At 59.1% G+C, this 17,562-nt stretch overlaps 1 protein-coding gene across 1 annotated transcript; it reads left to right on the plus strand.

Moving 5' to 3' along the window:
* The first annotated feature begins 2,176 nt into the window (after window positions 1-2,176).
* On the plus strand, window positions 2,177-17,301 carry COL9A2 (collagen type IX alpha 2 chain). The gene is made up of 32 exons (XM_045897971.3): window positions 2,177-2,263; window positions 3,437-3,511; window positions 4,776-4,811; window positions 4,896-4,958; window positions 6,004-6,057; window positions 6,170-6,205; window positions 6,307-6,330; window positions 6,663-6,716; window positions 7,030-7,083; window positions 7,189-7,236; window positions 7,435-7,491; window positions 7,574-7,627; window positions 7,934-7,987; window positions 8,384-8,437; window positions 8,535-8,588; window positions 8,709-8,762; window positions 9,909-9,962; window positions 10,377-10,430; window positions 10,644-10,697; window positions 11,654-11,698; window positions 12,046-12,099; window positions 12,719-12,772; window positions 13,061-13,114; window positions 13,201-13,272; window positions 13,764-13,799; window positions 13,896-13,940; window positions 14,030-14,062; window positions 14,229-14,375; window positions 14,621-14,675; window positions 14,995-15,183; window positions 15,982-16,059; window positions 16,520-17,301. Exons 1-32 carry the CDS (start codon window positions 2,192-2,194, stop codon window positions 16,717-16,719), a joined length of 2,067 nt encoding a protein of 688 aa, XP_045753927.1. The 5' UTR covers window positions 2,177-2,191; the 3' UTR covers window positions 16,720-17,301.
* The last annotated feature ends 261 nt before the right edge of the window (window positions 17,302-17,562 follow it).

A 17,562-nucleotide genomic window follows, 5' to 3' on the forward strand; every position in this document is an offset into this window, starting at 1 on the left:
AACCTTTGAAATTGCCTGGACCAAAAGAATGTGGTGACATTGATGCTGTGAGACTTAGGTCCTTAGGGGCAATTCTGCTTCGGTCTGGTGTTTTCCGTGTCTCTTTGAGCTACTGTGTTGGAAGTTCAGCTCCTTTGAAGCTGCCGGGCTGGAGAGACCCTGTGGAAAGCTCACAAACAGAAAAAGGAGAGAGCTTCCCAAGAAATTCCAGCTGTCCCGGCCCCAGCTATTGGAGCCTTCCTAGTACAGACATCAGACACAGGAGTGAAGAAGCCTTCTAGATGAGCCAAGGCCAGTCATCATCTAACTGCAACCTTATAACAGACCCGGAGTCAGAACCAACCAACAGAGCCACTGAATTCCTGATTCAAGAAATTGCTGCTTTGAGCCACTAAGTTTTTCAGTGTTTTTCCTATGCAGCAATAGACAACTGATATACTAATGTGTGCTGTGCAGATGTAAGGAGCACCCCCTTTCCATACACACACACACACACACACACGAAAACTTACTCACATGAGGCCCTGGTGTGTTCAGCCCACAAAGAGATGAAGAAATGAACAACATAAAAACCAACAACTTTGGCCAGCCCCTTTCAGAGAAGTCCCTTACACATATTACTCTCCCACCTGGGGCAATGCCCACCATCCCTCCCTCACCTCCTCCTCCTCCACTCATCTTACTTCCTATAACCCCCGAATTCTTCCGCACTCCCTTAGGCAGAGCAATCAAATTTTCTCAAGCCCCCTTTCTCCCAAACTCAGCTCCAGGAACCCCTCTCAAAGCCCAGCGCCCTTTGCTCACCTGCCGCATGGGATTGGACTTTCCTAGGTTCCAGAGGGTTTTCTCCTTGACTATTTTAGCTGATCTTGTGGTTTTCTCCCCCACACTGGGTACAGGACTGGTAAATAAAGTGTCCTCCATAAATCATAATGAAAGCTAAAATTTATGAAGCACCTACTGTGTGCTGCTAAGTACATCATATGCATCATCTCATCCAATCTTCACAAAAACCCCGTAAGGTAGGGACTATCATTATCCCCTTTTACAGATGAGGAAATTGAGGCACTACATAGTTTTAGGTGCCTGTGGTCACAGTTAGTGACAGATTCCAAAGCACTTTACCAATATTGCTTAAGTGAATGAAAAGGAATTTAAGAGACTGGGAGAGAGGAGATGTTGGACGGGTGGGCTTTGGAAACTCTGGTAAATGGGGGGGGGGGCGGTGGTTGTTTCATGGAGGAGGTTACCCCCAGTGAGAGAAAGCCAGGCCCTAGAGACTCTAGTGCTTAAAGAAGCTGCAGTGAAGAAAAGGCAACAGAAGAAGGAGGAGGGCTGGATGGTGGAAGCCTGGGCAGGGAAGGCTTCAGGGAGAGAATGGCCAAGAGCAGCTCCCCAGCAACAGGACCTTCAGTGTTTCAGGGGGCACTGAAGAGGGGCTGCGCCTCACTGGTGACCTCCAAGAGACTGATGTTCCAACTGGGGCGGACGCAGGTAGGTAAGAGGAAGATGAGGGAGTTTGGAGGTGGGGTAAGGCCAACTCCACTATGGAGTTAGCGCTGAAGCAGGAAGGAAGACAGGGATGGGGGTATCAGCCACGGGACGGCTGATCCAGGAACGGCTCTGGTAGGTTTTCATACAGAAGAGGCCCGACCGTCTGTGGAGTTGAGCGAGGTGGGTGGGGGCTTCTGCTACAAGGTCTGCGGGACCTAAGGCTCGCTCTCGGCCTGGGCCCTGGAGGAGAGAGGATGGACCCAGGCCAGGGATCGCAGGCACAAGTGGCTGAGGACGGGCCAGGCGACCGCGCGCGGACTGCGGGTGGGGGGGAAGGTGCCGGGCCCTGGAGGTCAGACTGGAGGGGGACCTCGGACGGCCGTGTGCCTCCTCCCAGAGAAACGGGACCACGGTCTCAGTCCTGCGCCCCGGTGGCTCCTCGGACGGCAAAGGGTGGGCACTGGCTGCGGGACGGAGCGGGGCGGAGCTGGGCGCAGGGCGCCGGCCTCCCTCCCCCCCCCCCCGCCCCCCGGCCCTCTCAGGTGACAGACCCCGCGGCCCCCGCCCCGCCCCGCCGCATATTCAGGCGGCCCGGCCCGCCCCGTCCGAGAGCAGCCAGCGCCGCCGCGCCCGGAGCCTCTGCGGGCCGGTACGAGCGTGCACCCGGGCACCCGTCCCCGCGACCCCGCCGCCCGCCATGGCCGCCGCGGCCGCCCCCCGCAGCCTCCTGCTGCTCCTCCAGGTGCTCGGGCTCGCGCTGGCGCAGATCGTAAGTCCCGCGGCCGCCCCCGCGCGGGGGCCGGGGTGCGGGGAGTGGGGTCTGCGGTGCGGGGCCCAGGAGGCTGGTCTGTCTCCCCCCACCCCCGGCTGGGCGCAGCCCCCGCGGCGCACGTCCCCTCGGTGGGTGCGCACGGGGGCCGCGTCCCCGCGCCGCGAAAGGAGGCGGACGAGCCGGGGAGCCCGAGGGACCCTGTCGGGAGCCGCTCGGCCCAGCCTGGGACAGGCAGCGTGGCCAGGAGCTGGCGCCCGGTGCTGGCAGCCCCGAGAGCCCAGGTGGCGGGGGAGACAATGGTGCCCATTCACGGGGCTCCGGAGCCTCCGCCCCGCCTCCTCTCAGGGGGCCCCGGCCCCAGCCAGACGCCGCTCCGGCCCCGGCCGCTGCCCCTCGGGCCCGCTCCGGCTCCCGCGTCCCCCGTCGCGCTGCCGAGGGCCGCCGGGGAGCCCAACGGGACGGGGGCGCGACGAGGCCGGGCCCGGGCGCCAGGTTGGCACTTCTCTGCCCGGGGAGGGCGCGGGCACCTGGCGGGCGCGGGCCCCCTGCCTGGGTCGGGGCTGGCCCCATAAGAGGACGACCCAAGGGAGGACGGTGGAACGGTGCTGGGAGAGGGGTGCTCTGAGGCGAAGGGAGAACAGACTTCCCTTCCCTACACCCCCTCTCCCTGCGCCTCCCCCACTTTCCTTTCGGGTTTCCTCGCCCTAGGGTGAGCGGGGGGGGTGTACCTACTCACCATCTATACCCGTTGTTCGTCTAAAAATGATAATACGAGCAGCCATTCATTGGAGCCAACTGTCTGCTGGGCACCGCCTCGCCTACCATCTGTGATTCACTTGCGCCATCAGCATCTTCATCTCTTCCCCACCGCGGCAGCGCGAGGGCAGCCCTGGTCCGGTGGAAGGAGGAGGAATCCCGGCTCCCCCATTGACTCTCTGTGATCATTCCTAATCTTTCCGAGCCTGTTTCCGAAACTGCAAACTGGGGCCGGTAATAGTATCCGCCTCCCAGTTCTGAGCGTTCCATAAGATGATACACTTAATGGTGCACAGTGCGGGACACAGTAGGTGCTCAATAAAAAGAAGGACGCAGCTTTCCTGGGGAGGCTCACGGCTGGGCCGCCCCGCTCCCTGCACAGTCTGAGGGCTGCACCCCTGTGTGTGTTTTCAGAGAGGTCCGCCAGGAGAACCGGGGCCCCCGGGCCCCCCAGGGCCGCCGGGAGTGCCTGGATCTGACGGCATCGACGTGAGTCTCTAACCTGGGACGCGAAGGGGGAGGGAAGGGGCGGACAAAGGGGAACTTTGTGAGCGGGGGTTGCGGGCGGTAGGGGGGGTCAGTGCCTGGAGATGCAGCGCCCCCTGTGGTCAGTGGGCGGCGCCGGCCTGCGCCACAAGGAGCCCGTTTGTTCTTGGAAAACCTCAAAACTGGTCCTGAGCTGCCGAGCGCGTTATAGCGGCCCGCGGACAAGGAGCTGCTGTTCCGTCTGCCCGCCCGAGCTCACAGCGATTCCTTAGCCCCCACCCCTACTCTCCCAACTTTTTGGGGGGTGGGAGACGCCTTCACCTCTCGCCCTGCCCCCTGGCACGTCTGGATGCTTCTCCAGGGTGGCTTGGAAGCCTTGGGCAGACCGCTGACCAGCTGAAGCCAGACTCCTGTCTCTTCCTTTGCATTTTTCTTCCTGATTTAGAACCAGCAGGCCTTGTTCCCTGCTCTCCCTAGCATGGGGAGGGTTAAATGCCTCATTCAGGAGGCTCCCCCGGGAGGCCAGCTCCATGTTTACCCATCTGGACAGGCTTCTATTCAACCTGGTGCCCCCACCCTCCAAACACAGGGCGCTGGGTCCCTGCCAGGCTCTCTGGCTGCTGCAGGCCCTGAACTGCCCGAAGGCCTCTCTGGGGCTGAATGTGACTCCACAGGCCCTGTCTGTCCTCCACCAGGAGTCCTTTGTCGCTGGGAAAGGAGGTCCTTCCTGCCTTGGGAACAGACTGAATCGGCCCCCTTCGTAGGCCCTCTTGGTCCTTGTCCTTGCCCCAGTCTCTTCTTTTCCTCATCCCAATCCAAAAAAGAGCTGCTGCCCGCCCGGCTCACCTCCCCTTCATGTTTTTCTGAAAGTCCCAAGTTTCTCCCACACTTGCCCAAATCCAAGAAGCACCCAGTCTCTGAGGTAACTTGGAGCCTGCAGCCCTCTCTGCGGGTCTGTAACTGGCACCTCAGCAGCGTGGGTGTGTCTGTGACCTGCTTGCGTGTTGACGGCACCCTCTGCAGCCCGGCTGGGCTTGATCTCAATCCACCTGTTTGGGGCTTTTGTTTGTTTGTTTGTTTGTTTGTTTTGTTTTGTTTTGAGGGAAAGGGAGTTATTTTCCCAAAAAATGCAAGGCTGAGGGGACCCAGGGCAGGAGAGAGGAGAGTGAGGAGAGCGGCACGTGGGACCAGCCAGTCAGGGCCTGCATGTGCCCGTGTGGCGTAACATGAGCCACAGGGTGCTGTCTGACCAACTTGTATCTTACAGGGCGACAAGGGGCCCCCGGGGAAAGCTGGCCCTCCGGTGAGTGCTGCTTCCTCTTTAACCTTTGACCTTTCCAGTTCTTGCCCTCCTCTGGCTCATATTTGCCCCACTTCTGTTTTTAAGGGACCTAAGGGAGAGCCTGGCAAAGCAGGGCTGGATGGGCCGGACGGGAAGCCTGGGATTGATGTGAGTACCTGAGCATCCGCCAAAGCAGGTTAGGGCTCCACTCACTGACTTCCAGAGCCCCGTTCTGGCATCTTCCCTGCTCCTCTGTTCAGAGCAGGGCAGCAGGATGGAGACTTGTAAAGCTATGAGTTCCCTTCACCTTCATGTGACCCGTGACCTCGTGGCCACCCCAGAAACATGAGTCACAGATACATGGGGGTCCAAAGAGGGATTCTGTTCATCTGCAGCAGCCAAGATTTAGTCTCACATTTCTGGCCTCCAAACGTCAGATTAAATGCTGTGGATGGAGCTGTCCTTTCCTTCCCCCTTCCCTGCCACACCCTGCCCCCTTGAAGTCCCAGGAGCAGCTCAGGAGAGGAAGATTATTGGCTGATACCACAGAATTCCCAGGGGCCCCAAGGTCACGGGCTCCTGGACACAGCCAGGGCTATTGGGACAGTCACCTGATTGAGGAATACACTTGGGTCAGTCACTAAAAGATGGGAGGAAAAAGAGGTCCCATGAGTTGCTTTGTCCTGACAGAGGGACCTTTGTCAAGAGGTACCGTCGGGGCTATGGGCAGCCACCAACCAGGGCCTCTCCAAGTTTTCCACGCCCTGCAAAGATTAAAAAGCTCATGGCCTTCCACTAGCACATTGGTTCTCACATCTATGCAGAGAGGGGAACATGATTAGCCCATTTTGCAGATGTGAACACTAAGGCTCAGGAAAGGTTGCCAAGGGCAGACATCAAGAAAATGGCCCATCCAGACCTATATCTAGGTCTTCCAGGCTCCTAAACTGGGAGATGTGAGGCCTGTGCAGACAAATCTTTGGGCCTTGGTTTCTCATCTTTCTAAAGAGGGTATTCGCTCTGCCTGCTTGGCTCCCAGGGTTGCTGTGGGAACTGGGGGAAGAGAAAGCAAGGTGTTGAGGCCCCTTGGCCTTCATGGAGTGGAGTGCAAAGCAGCTTGGGCCCACCCAGGAGAGACCTCAGGCCCTGGCTTGTCCCATGGTTCAGGGAGCAAGTTTGCTCTTCACTGGTCTACCTTCTCTTTCTTCCCCAGGGTCTAACTGGAGCCAAGGGGGAGCCTGGCCCCATGGGGATCCCTGGAGTCAAGGTAAGTGGCCTGCTGGGGACTCGGCTTGGGCAGTCCCAGGGAGGTACTATACTAGAGAGGAGTGGGGACACAGGAGACGCCAGCCTCTGAACCTCTCCCATTGCTCTTTCAGGGCCAGCCCGGGCTCCCAGGTCCCCCTGGCCTGCCGGTGAGTGTAATCTGCAAGGCCTTCAAGGAACCCTTTGGTTGGGGGGCAGGGGGGACTTGTAGAAGGAGCCATGAATCCAATCTCCTTTCCTTCTGTTCCAGGGCCCTGGCTTTGCTGGACCTCCTGTAAGTCCTCCCAAATGGGGCAGGGTCCCTGGGACTCTTGGGGAAGGAGGAAACAGAAGGGCTTCTGGGGGACTGGCCATCCAGGGGAGGGGCCAGCATGCTGTGATGGTGTCAGGAACGGGCAGACGTGCCAGAGAACTCTGGGCCAGCTCACGCTGGGCCTATTTGCTGGCTCTGGGATTCTCTGGCCCTTAAAGCCCTAAGTTGTCGGTCTCTCTGGGCTTGGTTGCAAAATAAAAGTGGGAAGGGGCCTCTGGGTACCAGTCCCTACCTTTGTGTCAGGGTGGGCTAACCCTCCGAGGCACCCTGGCCAGTGATGCCTCTGCTCCTAGGGGCCACCTGGACCTGTCGGCCTCCCGGGCGAGATTGGAATCACAGGCCCCAAGGTGAGCCCCAGCCACCCCTCTGCTCATTCTGCCTCCTGCCCTTTACGTCGAAGCTGGCAAGTTGGGGAGTCTTGCCAGCAGATCCTGGGCCTCCTTCTGGCCAGCAGGGAGCTCTTCTAGGCCTGGGGCAGAACCCCTCCTGCTGAGCCCACTCAGCTATAAGTCTTTCAGGGAAACCAAGGGCTGGGGCCATCCCAGATCTCAGAAGGCGACCTGGAGGACAGGGTGGGGTAGGGCAGGAGCAGGGACTGGAGGAGGGGGCACGGTGACCCTGGCAGAGCCGGAATATGATTTGGGCCCCTCTTGCTTCCAGGGGGATCCTGGACCAGAGGGGCCATCGGGGCCCCCGGGGCCACCCGGCAAACCGGTAAGTGTCCTCAAACTTCCCACAGGGGAAGGACGAGGGTCTCTGGCACAAGCCTGGGTTGGGAAAGGTTCGGGTCAGGCTCCATCTTCATACATCTCCTCTCAGGGCCGACCCGGAACCATCCAGGGCCTAGAAGGCAGCGCGGATTTCTTGGTGAGAGGCGGCCCTGGGGCGGGGCTAATGTGGGGAAGGGGTGGGTCCTCTTTGGAGGTAGAGTCAGGGGGTTGCTGCACAGAGGTTCAACCAAGTGGGCTGAGAGGAGGGTTTGGGAGTTGGCAAGAGGGGGAAGCACGGCCCGGCTGGCCTGAGGCGGGCTGGTGAGCACAGAACCCGGCGGGGTTTTCTTTCCAGTGTCCGACCAACTGTCCAGCGGGGGTGAAAGGCCCCCCAGGGCTGCAGGGAGTGAAGGTAAGCTACTGGCCCAAGTCTTTGGGGGGCAGAGCAGGTGGTTGGGAGGGGACCTCACATGGAGTTCCCTCCTTCCTTTCAGGGGCATCCTGGCAAACGCGGGGCTCTGGGAGATTCTGGCCGCCAGGGGAAGCCGGTAAGTGTGTGGGAAGAGGGCCTTACAAGAGCCTCCCCTTCTTCATCCCTTCTCCTTCCCCTGTGGGTCTCTGGGGACTGAGCCTTGAGCTGAGAGCAGGAGGCCTATGTTCTCGGTCAATGTGTCCCCAGCAAGTACCTTCTCCTTGCTGGGCCTCCATTTCCCCATCCATCTGTCACTTGGGACTATATGGCTTCTAGGGTCCTTCCCGTCTGCTTTTTCTGGGAAGGGGATGGTATTTTTGGTTGTCTGTATGTTTGTTTCTCGATCTGCCTGCCTGTCTGATCACTCCTTCCTGCCCCATAGGGTCCCAAGGGAGATGTGGGTGCCTCTGGAGAGCAAGGCATCCCTGGACCACCGGTAAGGGACACTTTCCCCCAGGGCCCTCCCCTCCTCATCTAGGAGATCTTAGTGGAGCCATTCCCTTGGTCTGGCCTCCAACCTGTAGAAGAAACACCTGTGTCCAGTTGGCATGTCTCTGGGTGGGGAGAGGGGGTTTGAGGCTGTCAGAAATTGGGGGACAGGAACCAAGGCTGTCATCCAGAAAACCCAGCTGGGGCCCAGCTTTTGCCACTGTCCCCTGAGTGACCCTGGTGAGTCCCTCCCCCATCGCTGAGCCTCAGTGTCCCCTCTCTGAGATAGGGACTATGCTGCCTGCCTCAGACGGGCATTGTGAAGATCGGGGGTGGGGGTCAGAGAAGCTGTGATGAAGTGGGTCTTGAAATTGCCATCGCTGTCATTCTTCTGTCTCGACAGGGTCCCCAGGGCATCAGGGGCTACCCGGGCATGGAGGGACCCAAAGGAGAGACGGTGAGTAAGTCGGGGGTGGGCTGCAAGAGTCATCATGACCAGCACTCTGGCCTCTGGGCTCCAGCCAGGACTGACTGTAACCCTTTCCTTTCCCCAGGGTCCTCATGGGTACAAAGGCATGGTGGGCTCCATTGGTGCCGCCGGGTCACCAGTGAGTGTCCTCTTGCTCCTGCACACGTACCTCCTCCAGCTGGAGCTCCTGGGCCTGCAAAGGGCATGTGGCTCCCCCTGAGCCCATGTGATCTGGATTCCTGTTTGTCCTTCTTGCCAGGGTGAGGAAGGTCCGCGGGGGCCACCAGGCCAAGCAGGGGAGAAGGGCGATGTGGTGAGTCCTCAGCCACCCCTTGTCCAATCAGGGCCCCTGGAGAGTACTAGGAGGGACTCAGCTCCCCCACTTCCCGGGTTCATGTGTGAGCGAGTGTGTGCATTACCTGTGTGTCTCTGCAGCTGCGTGTGTGTGAGTATGTGCTACTCTGTGTCGGTGCGGATGCATGGGTGTGTGTGTGAGCATTACTGTGTGTGTCTGTGTGGGTGAGTGACTGGTGTGGGGCGGGAGCCTCTGTGCTGGGGGCCCAGTCACCCCACCAGCCCCCACTCCGGCAAGCCCAGCCTGTGCCGATCAAATTCAATTTGGGAGAAGTCATGGGATCCAGTCCCAGGCTCTCTGCAGCCAGACGATGAAATTCCAGCAAATCAGCCATGGGGCTAATGGGACTTGGCCCACATCCCAATTCTCTTAACTTTTTTTTTTTTTTAATTAATAGACTTTATTCTTGAGCGGCTTTGAGTTTATAGAAAAATTGAGCAGAAAGTAAACTTTTTTTATTATGGAAGTTTTTAAACATACATAAAAGTAGAGAGAATTATATAATGAACCTCCATATACCTGTCTCCCCAAATTGACATTTTGCCACACTCACTTAATCTACCACTCTTGCTCATATTTTCAAGCAAATCCCTTAATATCATGTCATTTCACCCCTAAATACTTCTGTATGCCTCTCTTAAAAATAAGGACTTTTCCTCAGATAATCACAATATCATTCATTACCATGACCAACAACATTATCAATGATTCCTTAGTATCAGCAAATAACCAGTCTGTGTTATGTGTTTCCCAGTTATCTCAAAAATGTCTCTTCAGGGTTCTTGTTCAAATCAAGACCCAAACAAAGTCCACACGTCGTATTTAGTTGTGTTTCTTCAATAAGTGCTCTCAGAGCGCAGGTGAGGGAGGTCTCAGTGAGTACTGGATCCTTCCCTTGTACTGCCCAGCCCAGCCCAGGCCCCTCACCTCGGCCCTGACCTCTACTCCCTCCCAGGCCCCTCTCCTCCAGCCCTTGCACAGTGTGGCCTGTGCCAAGAGAGATCCTGGGACCTGGAGGCCACTGTTCTCAGCTGCTCCCCTCTCTGAACAGGCAGATGGGGGTTCAGCATCCTGAAGGTGACCTCATTTCTATCTACTTTGCAGGGCAGCCCAGGTGTTCGAGGACCCCAGGGAATAACAGGCCCGAAGGGAGCAACCGTAAGTAGCCTGGGCCTACCCAGACAGAGAGCAGGGTCAACTCTGTCCAAGCTCCTAGAGGACGAAGAGCCTGGGATTCTAGACTGAACTCTGTTGCAGGCGGGCTGCTCTGTGACCTTGGGAAACAGCCTCTTGCTGTGCCTTAGTTCTTTCACCTGTAAATAGGGCAGAAGTTTGGGGAAGCTTGGGGTCATCTGGAACACCTGTCACCCACACAGAGGAAGGACTGTGGTCCATCCCTCCAAATCCTCTTCCCATTTTTGCTCCCCTCTCCCAGTTGGCTGGTGGGGGTCCTCGAGATAACCAGACCCACTTCCGCTGCACACTGCAGCGGTCACAGAGGGATATGGGTGGGTGGCCGGACCCCAGGCATCTCCCCACTGTGAGTCTCCCTTCAACTTTCCTTCTGAGCAGGGCCCCCCAGGCATCGATGGCAAGGACGGGGCCCCAGGCATACCTGGCATGAAGGTAGGAGTGGGGATTGCTGGTGGGTTGGGGAGGGTCAGGGCCCCTGAGTCTCATCACATTGATCCCAGAGGCCCAGGGGCCTGGGATCCTCAAGTGTGTCACTGACACATCCCTGCTCACCGCTGGGCCTCAGTTTCTCTACTTGCCCTTGGGTGGAAGCCATAGACGTAGCTGGAGCTTTCACTTGCGCCTCTGGTTCTCCGTCTCCCCCAGGGCAATGCAGGACAGGCTGGGCGGCCAGGAAACCAGGGCCACCAGGGCCTAGCGGTGAGTATGGGGCGGAGTCCCCGGGGGCTGCCCCATGGGAAAACTGCTTCTCCTCCTCAGTTGTTGCCCACTTCCCCATTGTGGCATGAATGGCTGATGAGGCAGAAATCCACACAGCCAGGGTCCTTGCTCTAGTCCTTGTCCCCACCCAGCGCTCTGTGGCCTCTGGCCTGGCTTAGGCCTCTTCATTTGGACAGTTGCTCTAGCCCTCTCTTTGACCAACTCAGTTCTCCATGTTGGCTGTTCCCTGCTACAGCACCTTCCATGGCCCTCATTGCCTCCAGGAGAGTCATCCCATCCAGTCATCCAAGAACTAGTTACTGAGTCCCCAAGGCACGCTGAGTGGCAGGGAAAGTTGTGAACAGGACAGCCACAATGCTTGTCCTCACAGCTCTTCTTCGCATTCAAGGACCAGCGTAATCTGACGCCACCCTACCCTTTGGTCCTCATCAGCCACTGCTCCTCTGTGTCCTCTCCTTTCTCCACACGGCCTTGCCTTTTCTACCCCCATACCTTCAGGCCTTTGCAGGTGCCTTTGCCTGGAATGCCCTTCCCCATCTCTCTGTGCCTTCTCACCATTCAGGGTCACCTCCATCCCACACCTTCCGGGAGCCCAGTCCATGGGAGCCCCCCTCCCTCCCTGCTGGGGCTACTGAGGCCAAAGCCAGATAACACGCCCAGGTGTAGACCATGTTCCTGTATCACGTGTGCCTGTGAGCGCGGGGTGCTTCTCTTCTCCCCATAGACTACAGGCCATTCTGTACCCCGTTCCGCTCCCCCCAGGGCTCAGGGCACAGTCAAGTTTGTGATGCCATGGCTGGGCCTTCTGCTATTTGGCTCCCACAGGCCAGGGCTGAAGAAGGGAGGGGATCTGGATTGGGGATGGGAGGTAAAGCAGGAGGTGCCTGGGGCTCCCCAATGCCAGAGTGGAAACTGATATCAACTTCTTTCTCCAGGGTGTGCCGGGCCAGCCTGGGACAAAAGGAGACCCAGGAGACAAGGTAAGGTGACTCCAAGCTGGGGACAGAATTGGCTTCCTGTGAGCAAGGGAGCCTGCGGGCAGGGTCCAGGGGCGTGGCTAAAAGACTGCAAGGCCCAGGCCTCACCCCAGGCTCAAGGACATGGCCTGGACACAAGTCTCTTGGGCCTAACCACCTCCCTCCTGCCGCTTAACCCCACCCTCTGTGGAGACAGGATGGCATGGCTCCCAATCCAGAGGACCTGACCAAGAACACCTTCTCCCCAATTCATGTGGTTCTAGATTCTGTTTAGGGTTCATCAGCCTTCTCCAAGGTCAAGAGCTTGACTGGGTCCCCCAGACTCACCTTAAACCTGTGTTTTCTTGCAGGGTGAACCAGGCCAGCAGGGCCTCCCTGGATTCTCTGGTCCTCCTGGGAAGGAGGTAAGTGCTTGACCCCTGACACAGGGCTCTTGCATTGGTCCCCCTCCCAGGCCTGAAGACCCTGCACTCAGCATATGGGCCTGGGTGAGAGTGTGTGGTGAAGCCTAGTTTGGGCGGTGCCGTGGATGCCAGTCTGGGCTGTGCCACTGACCCACTGACCCAGGGACACTCCCTTTTCCTCTCTGCAGCCTTGTTTCTCTATGTACAATGCAGTAATGGTGGGGATCGGCTCTGTCCTGTGTGGGCGTGATCTCCTCAGATAGCCAAGCTGACTGGGGCTAAGAATCCAGCAGAGTCATTCATTCATTCATTCATTCATTCATTCATTCATTCATTCCATAAACATTCACCAAATACCTGCAATGTGTTAGATGCTGAGATAGTCTCCTACTCAGACAGAACTTACAGTTTAGTGGAGAAGACAGATCTTAAATATATGATCACATGATGACTAACTACAACTGTGTGGGGTCCTAGTAAAGGAGAAGTACAGGGACCCAGAGAACAGGGGTAAGGGAAGGCTTCCCTGAGGAAGTGACCAGGGTGGGTAGGGGTTAGCCAGCTGTGCAAGGGAGAGGTCCACCAGGCCTACTGCTCACTCCCAGTTTCTGTCCGCCAGGGAGAGCCGGGACCTCCAGGAGAAATCGGACCCCGAGGCATCGTAGGGCAGAAGGTAACAGTGGTACCCCCTCCCCCGGGGGCCTCTGCAGCAGCTGGCTCTACTGGACCCAGGATCTGGGTGCCATCAATGGCTCCAGCATCTGCCTAGTCCTGCCCAGCCTATGTGAGGCCTTCCCAGAACGGCCTGGCTGCTGGTCTGTGAAGTGGAGCAAGGGACCTCCATGCTGGGACAGCAGGAAGGAAGGGCATCCTGCCCAGCAGGGTCGGGGGGCTGGAGAGGGGGCTGAGGACCGGGTGCCCCTGCTGAGTATCTGTGGGTCATCCTCTCTTTCCGTTGCAGGGTGACCAGGGTGAGAGGGGGCCGGTGGGGCAGCCAGGCCCTCAAGGACGGCAGGTTAGTGGAGGCCAGCCGTGAGGGGCCGTGGGGAGCAGGCCTGGGCACCTCATTTGATTTATTGCTCTGGATTCTTTTCTCCTCAGGGCCCCAAGGGGGATCAGGGCCCCCCCGGAATTCCAGGGCCCCAAGGCTTGCCAGGCATCAAGGGAGACAAGGTACCCAGTGGGGTTGGAAAATACCTGGAAAAGAGGCCCCAAGATCTGCGGGGTGGGGCGGGGGGTGGGTGGAGAATGGAGCTCAATTAGGTCTTCCCTTGAGCGCTCTTCCCGGGAAGAGTACTGGGGCGGGGGGCGCCTGGGTGGCTCAGTCGTTAAGCGTCTGCCTTCGGCTCAGGTCATGATCCCGGGGTCCTGGGATCGAGCCCCGCATCGGGTTCCCTGCTCCGCGGGAAGCCTGCTTCTCCCTCTCCCTCTCCCCCTGCTTGTGTTCCCTCTCTCACTGTCTCTCTCTCTCTGTCAAATACATAAATAAAATCTTTATGAAAAAAAAAAAGAGCACTGGGGCGGGTCCCGCGCGGCCCTGGGGGGCGAGGCAGAGCTGCAGAGGGGTGTGGCCAGGACCCGGGGTTGGGCGGCGGGGACCCCCTGGACCCAGCCGTCCCTCGAGAGGGGAACTCATTAAGTCCCTGACTCCCCGCTTGCTGCAGGGCTCCCCAGGGAAGACCGGCCCCCGCGGCAGCGTGGTGAGTAGCCGCGCCTCCCCTCCCCGCGTCCCGGGCGGCGGCGGCGGCGCGGGTGGGGGTCCGCAGGTGCCCTGACTCGCTGGGCTTCATTTGCAGGGCGACCCGGGGGTGGCCGGCCTCCGGGGAGAGAAAGGCGAGAAGGTGAGCGGGCGGCGCGGGGGCGGCCGGCGGGGCGGGGGGCGGGGGGCGGGCCTTCGGCGGGTCCTGACCCAGCTGCCCTGTACCTGCAGGGCGAGTCTGGCGAGCCGGGGCCCAAAGGACAGGTGAGTCCAGCCCCTGCGACGCCGCCGCCTTCCTCCTGTCCCGCCGCCCACCGTTCCCCTCCACCCCTACTTTCCCCCACCATCTCCCCTCCCCGCCACCCACCCCCCCAACTCCCCGGCGCAGGCCAACTCTCACCCCCGCTCTGCACCACCCCCCGCCCGGCAGCAAGGAGTCCGCGGAGAACCCGGCTACCCGGGCCCCGGCGGGGATGCGGGCGCCCCGGGGGTGCAGGGCTACCCCGGGCTCCCCGGCCCTCGAGGACTGGCTGGAGACCGAGGCGTGCCCGGACTGCCCGGGAGACAGGGCGTGGCGGTGAGTCGGCCCGCCGGAGCGGGGGGTCTCCCGCGAGGAAATCCCTTTGCGGGTGCTGCCGATGCCCCAAAGGCGGGGAGTTCCCGGGGCCGCTGGCTTCCCCGAGGCTGGTTCCAGGCGGCCCCACAGCGGACAGGTTGGGCGTGGGTGCGGCAGGAGGGATTTCCGTCAGACGCTGCATGTACTTCCGGTGGGAGAAGGGGGGGCGGCCAGGGGCTTCTTCCTGAGGCCTTGTCTGCCTGCAGGGCCGAGACGCCAGTGACCAGCACATCGTGACCGTGATGATGAAGATGATGCAAGGTGAGGGCGGGGCGGCAACCGTCCTCCCACTCCAAGTCCGCGCGGTGCCGCCCGTCGGGGGCTCCTCCAAGCGGCCTTGCCGAGGGGCTGCGGGCCTGCGTGCTCCTTCCAGCTCTGCTTCCAAGAGGCCGGGGACCCCTGTACATCTCTGCCCTCGCTGGACCTTTGGTTTCCGCAGAGCGCGGAGGAAGGGGAGATGAAGCACGCACCTTTTGCGTCTGCACACCAGGGACCCGGCGCGGGGGCGCTCTGCCTTCCCGTTTTACTGAGCTGACCCCCATCTCACTCACCTCTCCTCTCCCGCCCTCCTTCCCTCCAGAGCAACTGGCAGAGGTCGCTGTGAGCGCCAAGCGGGAGGCCCTGGGTGCAGTCGGGATGGTGGGTCCTCCAGGACCCCCTGGGCCTCCTGGGTACCCAGGCAAGCAGGGACCCCACGGGCACCCTGGCCCTCGGGGCGTTCCTGGCATCGTGGGCGCCGTGGGTCAGATTGGCAACACAGGGCCCAAGGGTGAGTGCTGTTCTGTGGTGGGGGTGGGGGCCGGGCGATGTGCACTTGGCCAAGGCCAGGCTCGGGTTGGGTTATGGGTTATGTGGGCTGATGGCTGAGCCTCTTGTTTTCTCTTTCATCATCCCCCCTCTCAGGATGAGGTACACTTTCCCCCATTCCCTCAGCAAAGTTTTCCAGAAGTCATATGTGACTCCTGGGCTTGCTTTCTCAGTAGCAAATTGATGGAGATCAATATATTATTTTATAACTTGGGGGTTTTCTTGGGGGTGGTGTTTTTGTTATAAATTTGCTTTGTGGTGCCCCCTAAACATCTTTCCGGGTCTCTGGAAGCCCGGAGGCAGGTTAGCAAAGTAGTAAAGCATGCAAACTCGAGTCACAAGACAGCTGTCTGTCCGGACTCTACTACTTTCTCCTTGTAGACTTGGACAGCTTACCTGATAATCTCCCTGGGCCTTAGATTTATCATCTGTAAAATGGGGGATGTTAATAACAACCACCTCATAGCATTGTCCTGAGGAGTGCATGTGGAGGTAATTTATGTAGAGTTGGCACAGAGTAAATGCTAGCTGTGATTATTATTAGACACTTTCCTGTCACGAACTTGATTGCTGTAGCCTTCCATCCTGTCTGGACCTTCCTTTATTTAACCAGTTCTGCAGGCATTTCCAACTTTCCCCTGGTATAAACTAGCACAAAACAGGCATAATTGCTGTGTGTGAAACAGAAATGAAATAGCAGCCAAAGTAGAAAAAACATTCTCCAGTTTTGAAAAACGACAGCCTCTCTCTCTCTCTGCAGGAAAACGTGGAGAGAAGGGGGACCAGGGAGAGATGGGACGCGGGCACCCCGGGATGCCTGGGCCCCCGGGGATCCCCGGTAAGCCCCGGGCCCTGCCCAGCAGCCCTGTCCCTCAGCTCTGGGATTCCTGCCCCGCCGACACCGGGGTCTCTGCCATGGAGGCCTCCCGCTCGGCTGCCTCAGTCCCGTGCATCCAGTGTTGGCATCCCTTTGGAGCGCCCAGGAGCCCTGGGGGGGGTCTGGCTGGGAACTGGACAGCTGAGATGCTGAGGACTTCCTGGCTTGCACCAGGAAGTTTTCTTCATGGAGGAAAACGAGGAGGCATTTGCTCCCAGAACTCACAGATTGGGAGTTGGGAGTGATGGACAATGCCATGCGACTCTCTCAGAACCTGTGTCTGGGGCAGTATCTTTTCCGGACCTCAATCTCCATCTCATCCCCGCCACCCCCACCCCACCTCCCTGAGAAACGGGACTTAGAATCCTAGGGCTGAGACAGGAGAAGACCCTGATGTCTTTCGGTCTTCTCCCTCACACAGGACTCCCTGGCCGGCCCGGCCAGGCAATCAACGGCAAGGATGGAGCTCGAGGGTCCCCAGGGGTCCTGGGAGAAGCAGGCCGACCAGGCCTGCCAGGCCCCGTGGGGCTGCCAGGCTTCTGTGAGCCTGCGGCCTGCCTTGGAGCCTCAGCCTACACCTCTGCACGCCTCACGGAGCCTGGATCCATCAAAGGGCCATGAGCATGAGGCCAGGACAGAGCCTGGCGGGCATCCTGCGGGGAGAGGACTAGGTTCCCTCTGGGTGGACACACATCCCATGGCTCAGACCAGGAAGCCAGCTTTCCCAGAACCTTCCATCTGGGCCCCTGGAGTCCTGAGGAGAAGGAAATTCTAAAACGGGGGGGAAGGGAAGGGAGGGCATTGGAATGGAAAGGTGGAGGCAACACACAGGGCAAGTGTCACTGGAGAGTCCCAGCTCCCAAGAGATGGGTGGTTTTCCTTCCCAGAACCTGACTCAGAAGTTACCAAAACAAACGTCTCCTTAATCTGTGCCATCCTCCAGTGGCTACCCTCTTTGGGGTATGGGTCCCTGACCCCACCTCCCTCCCCTGGACTTTCTGGGTGACTGCTGCTGGGTGACTACCCCGAGGTGGCCATCCTGAAGCCAGCCCCACTACTTCCTCCCTGCCTTCCTCCCATCTGAATATTTAAACACCCATCCCCCTTCTCTTCCTGGCAGGACCCACTCCCACCTACTCACCCACCCCAAGATCCACCCAGGCCTTTCTGTAAATAAAAGCCCCTGACTTGGGTACAAACTAGGATGGGAGTTGCTGGGCTTCATTCCTGCTGGATGCATGCACCTTCCTCTGGGCACTCCCTGAATTGTGAGCAAGAGGACGGCATGGTACCTTTGAGGAGCATCTGTGGGAAGAACCTGGGGTGGAGTCAGGACGGTGACCTGCTGGGTAACTTTGGGCAAATCCCTTCCCAGCCTTTGTGTGGCTACAGCAGGGACTTAGCCATGTCCCAGTAGGACACACGCAGCATCTTGCCAGGGCCTAGCACATGGAAGGTCCTCTT

The sequence above is a fragment of the Mirounga angustirostris genome, unplaced genomic scaffold, assembly GCF_029215605.1.
Source record: "Mirounga angustirostris isolate CCGP_5_RB_7025 unplaced genomic scaffold, mMirAng1.0.hap1 SCAF_4, whole genome shotgun sequence".
NCBI classification, from domain to species: Eukaryota; Metazoa; Chordata; class Mammalia; order Carnivora; family Phocidae; genus Mirounga; species Mirounga angustirostris.

Bases quoted from the DNA above. Each gene is read 5' to 3' on its own strand.
- COL9A2 (XM_045897971.3), top strand. From the start codon at position 2,192: ATGGCCGCCGCGGCCGCCCCCCGCAGCCTCCTGCTGCTCCTCCAGGTG. The intron at 10,431-10,643 runs GTAGGAGTGGGG...CGTCTCCCCCAG, and splicing joins CAGGCATACCTGGCATGAAG to GGCAATGCAGGACAGGCTGG. The intron at 14,676-14,994 runs GTGAGGGCGGGG...CCTTCCCTCCAG, and splicing joins GATGATGAAGATGATGCAAG to AGCAACTGGCAGAGGTCGCT.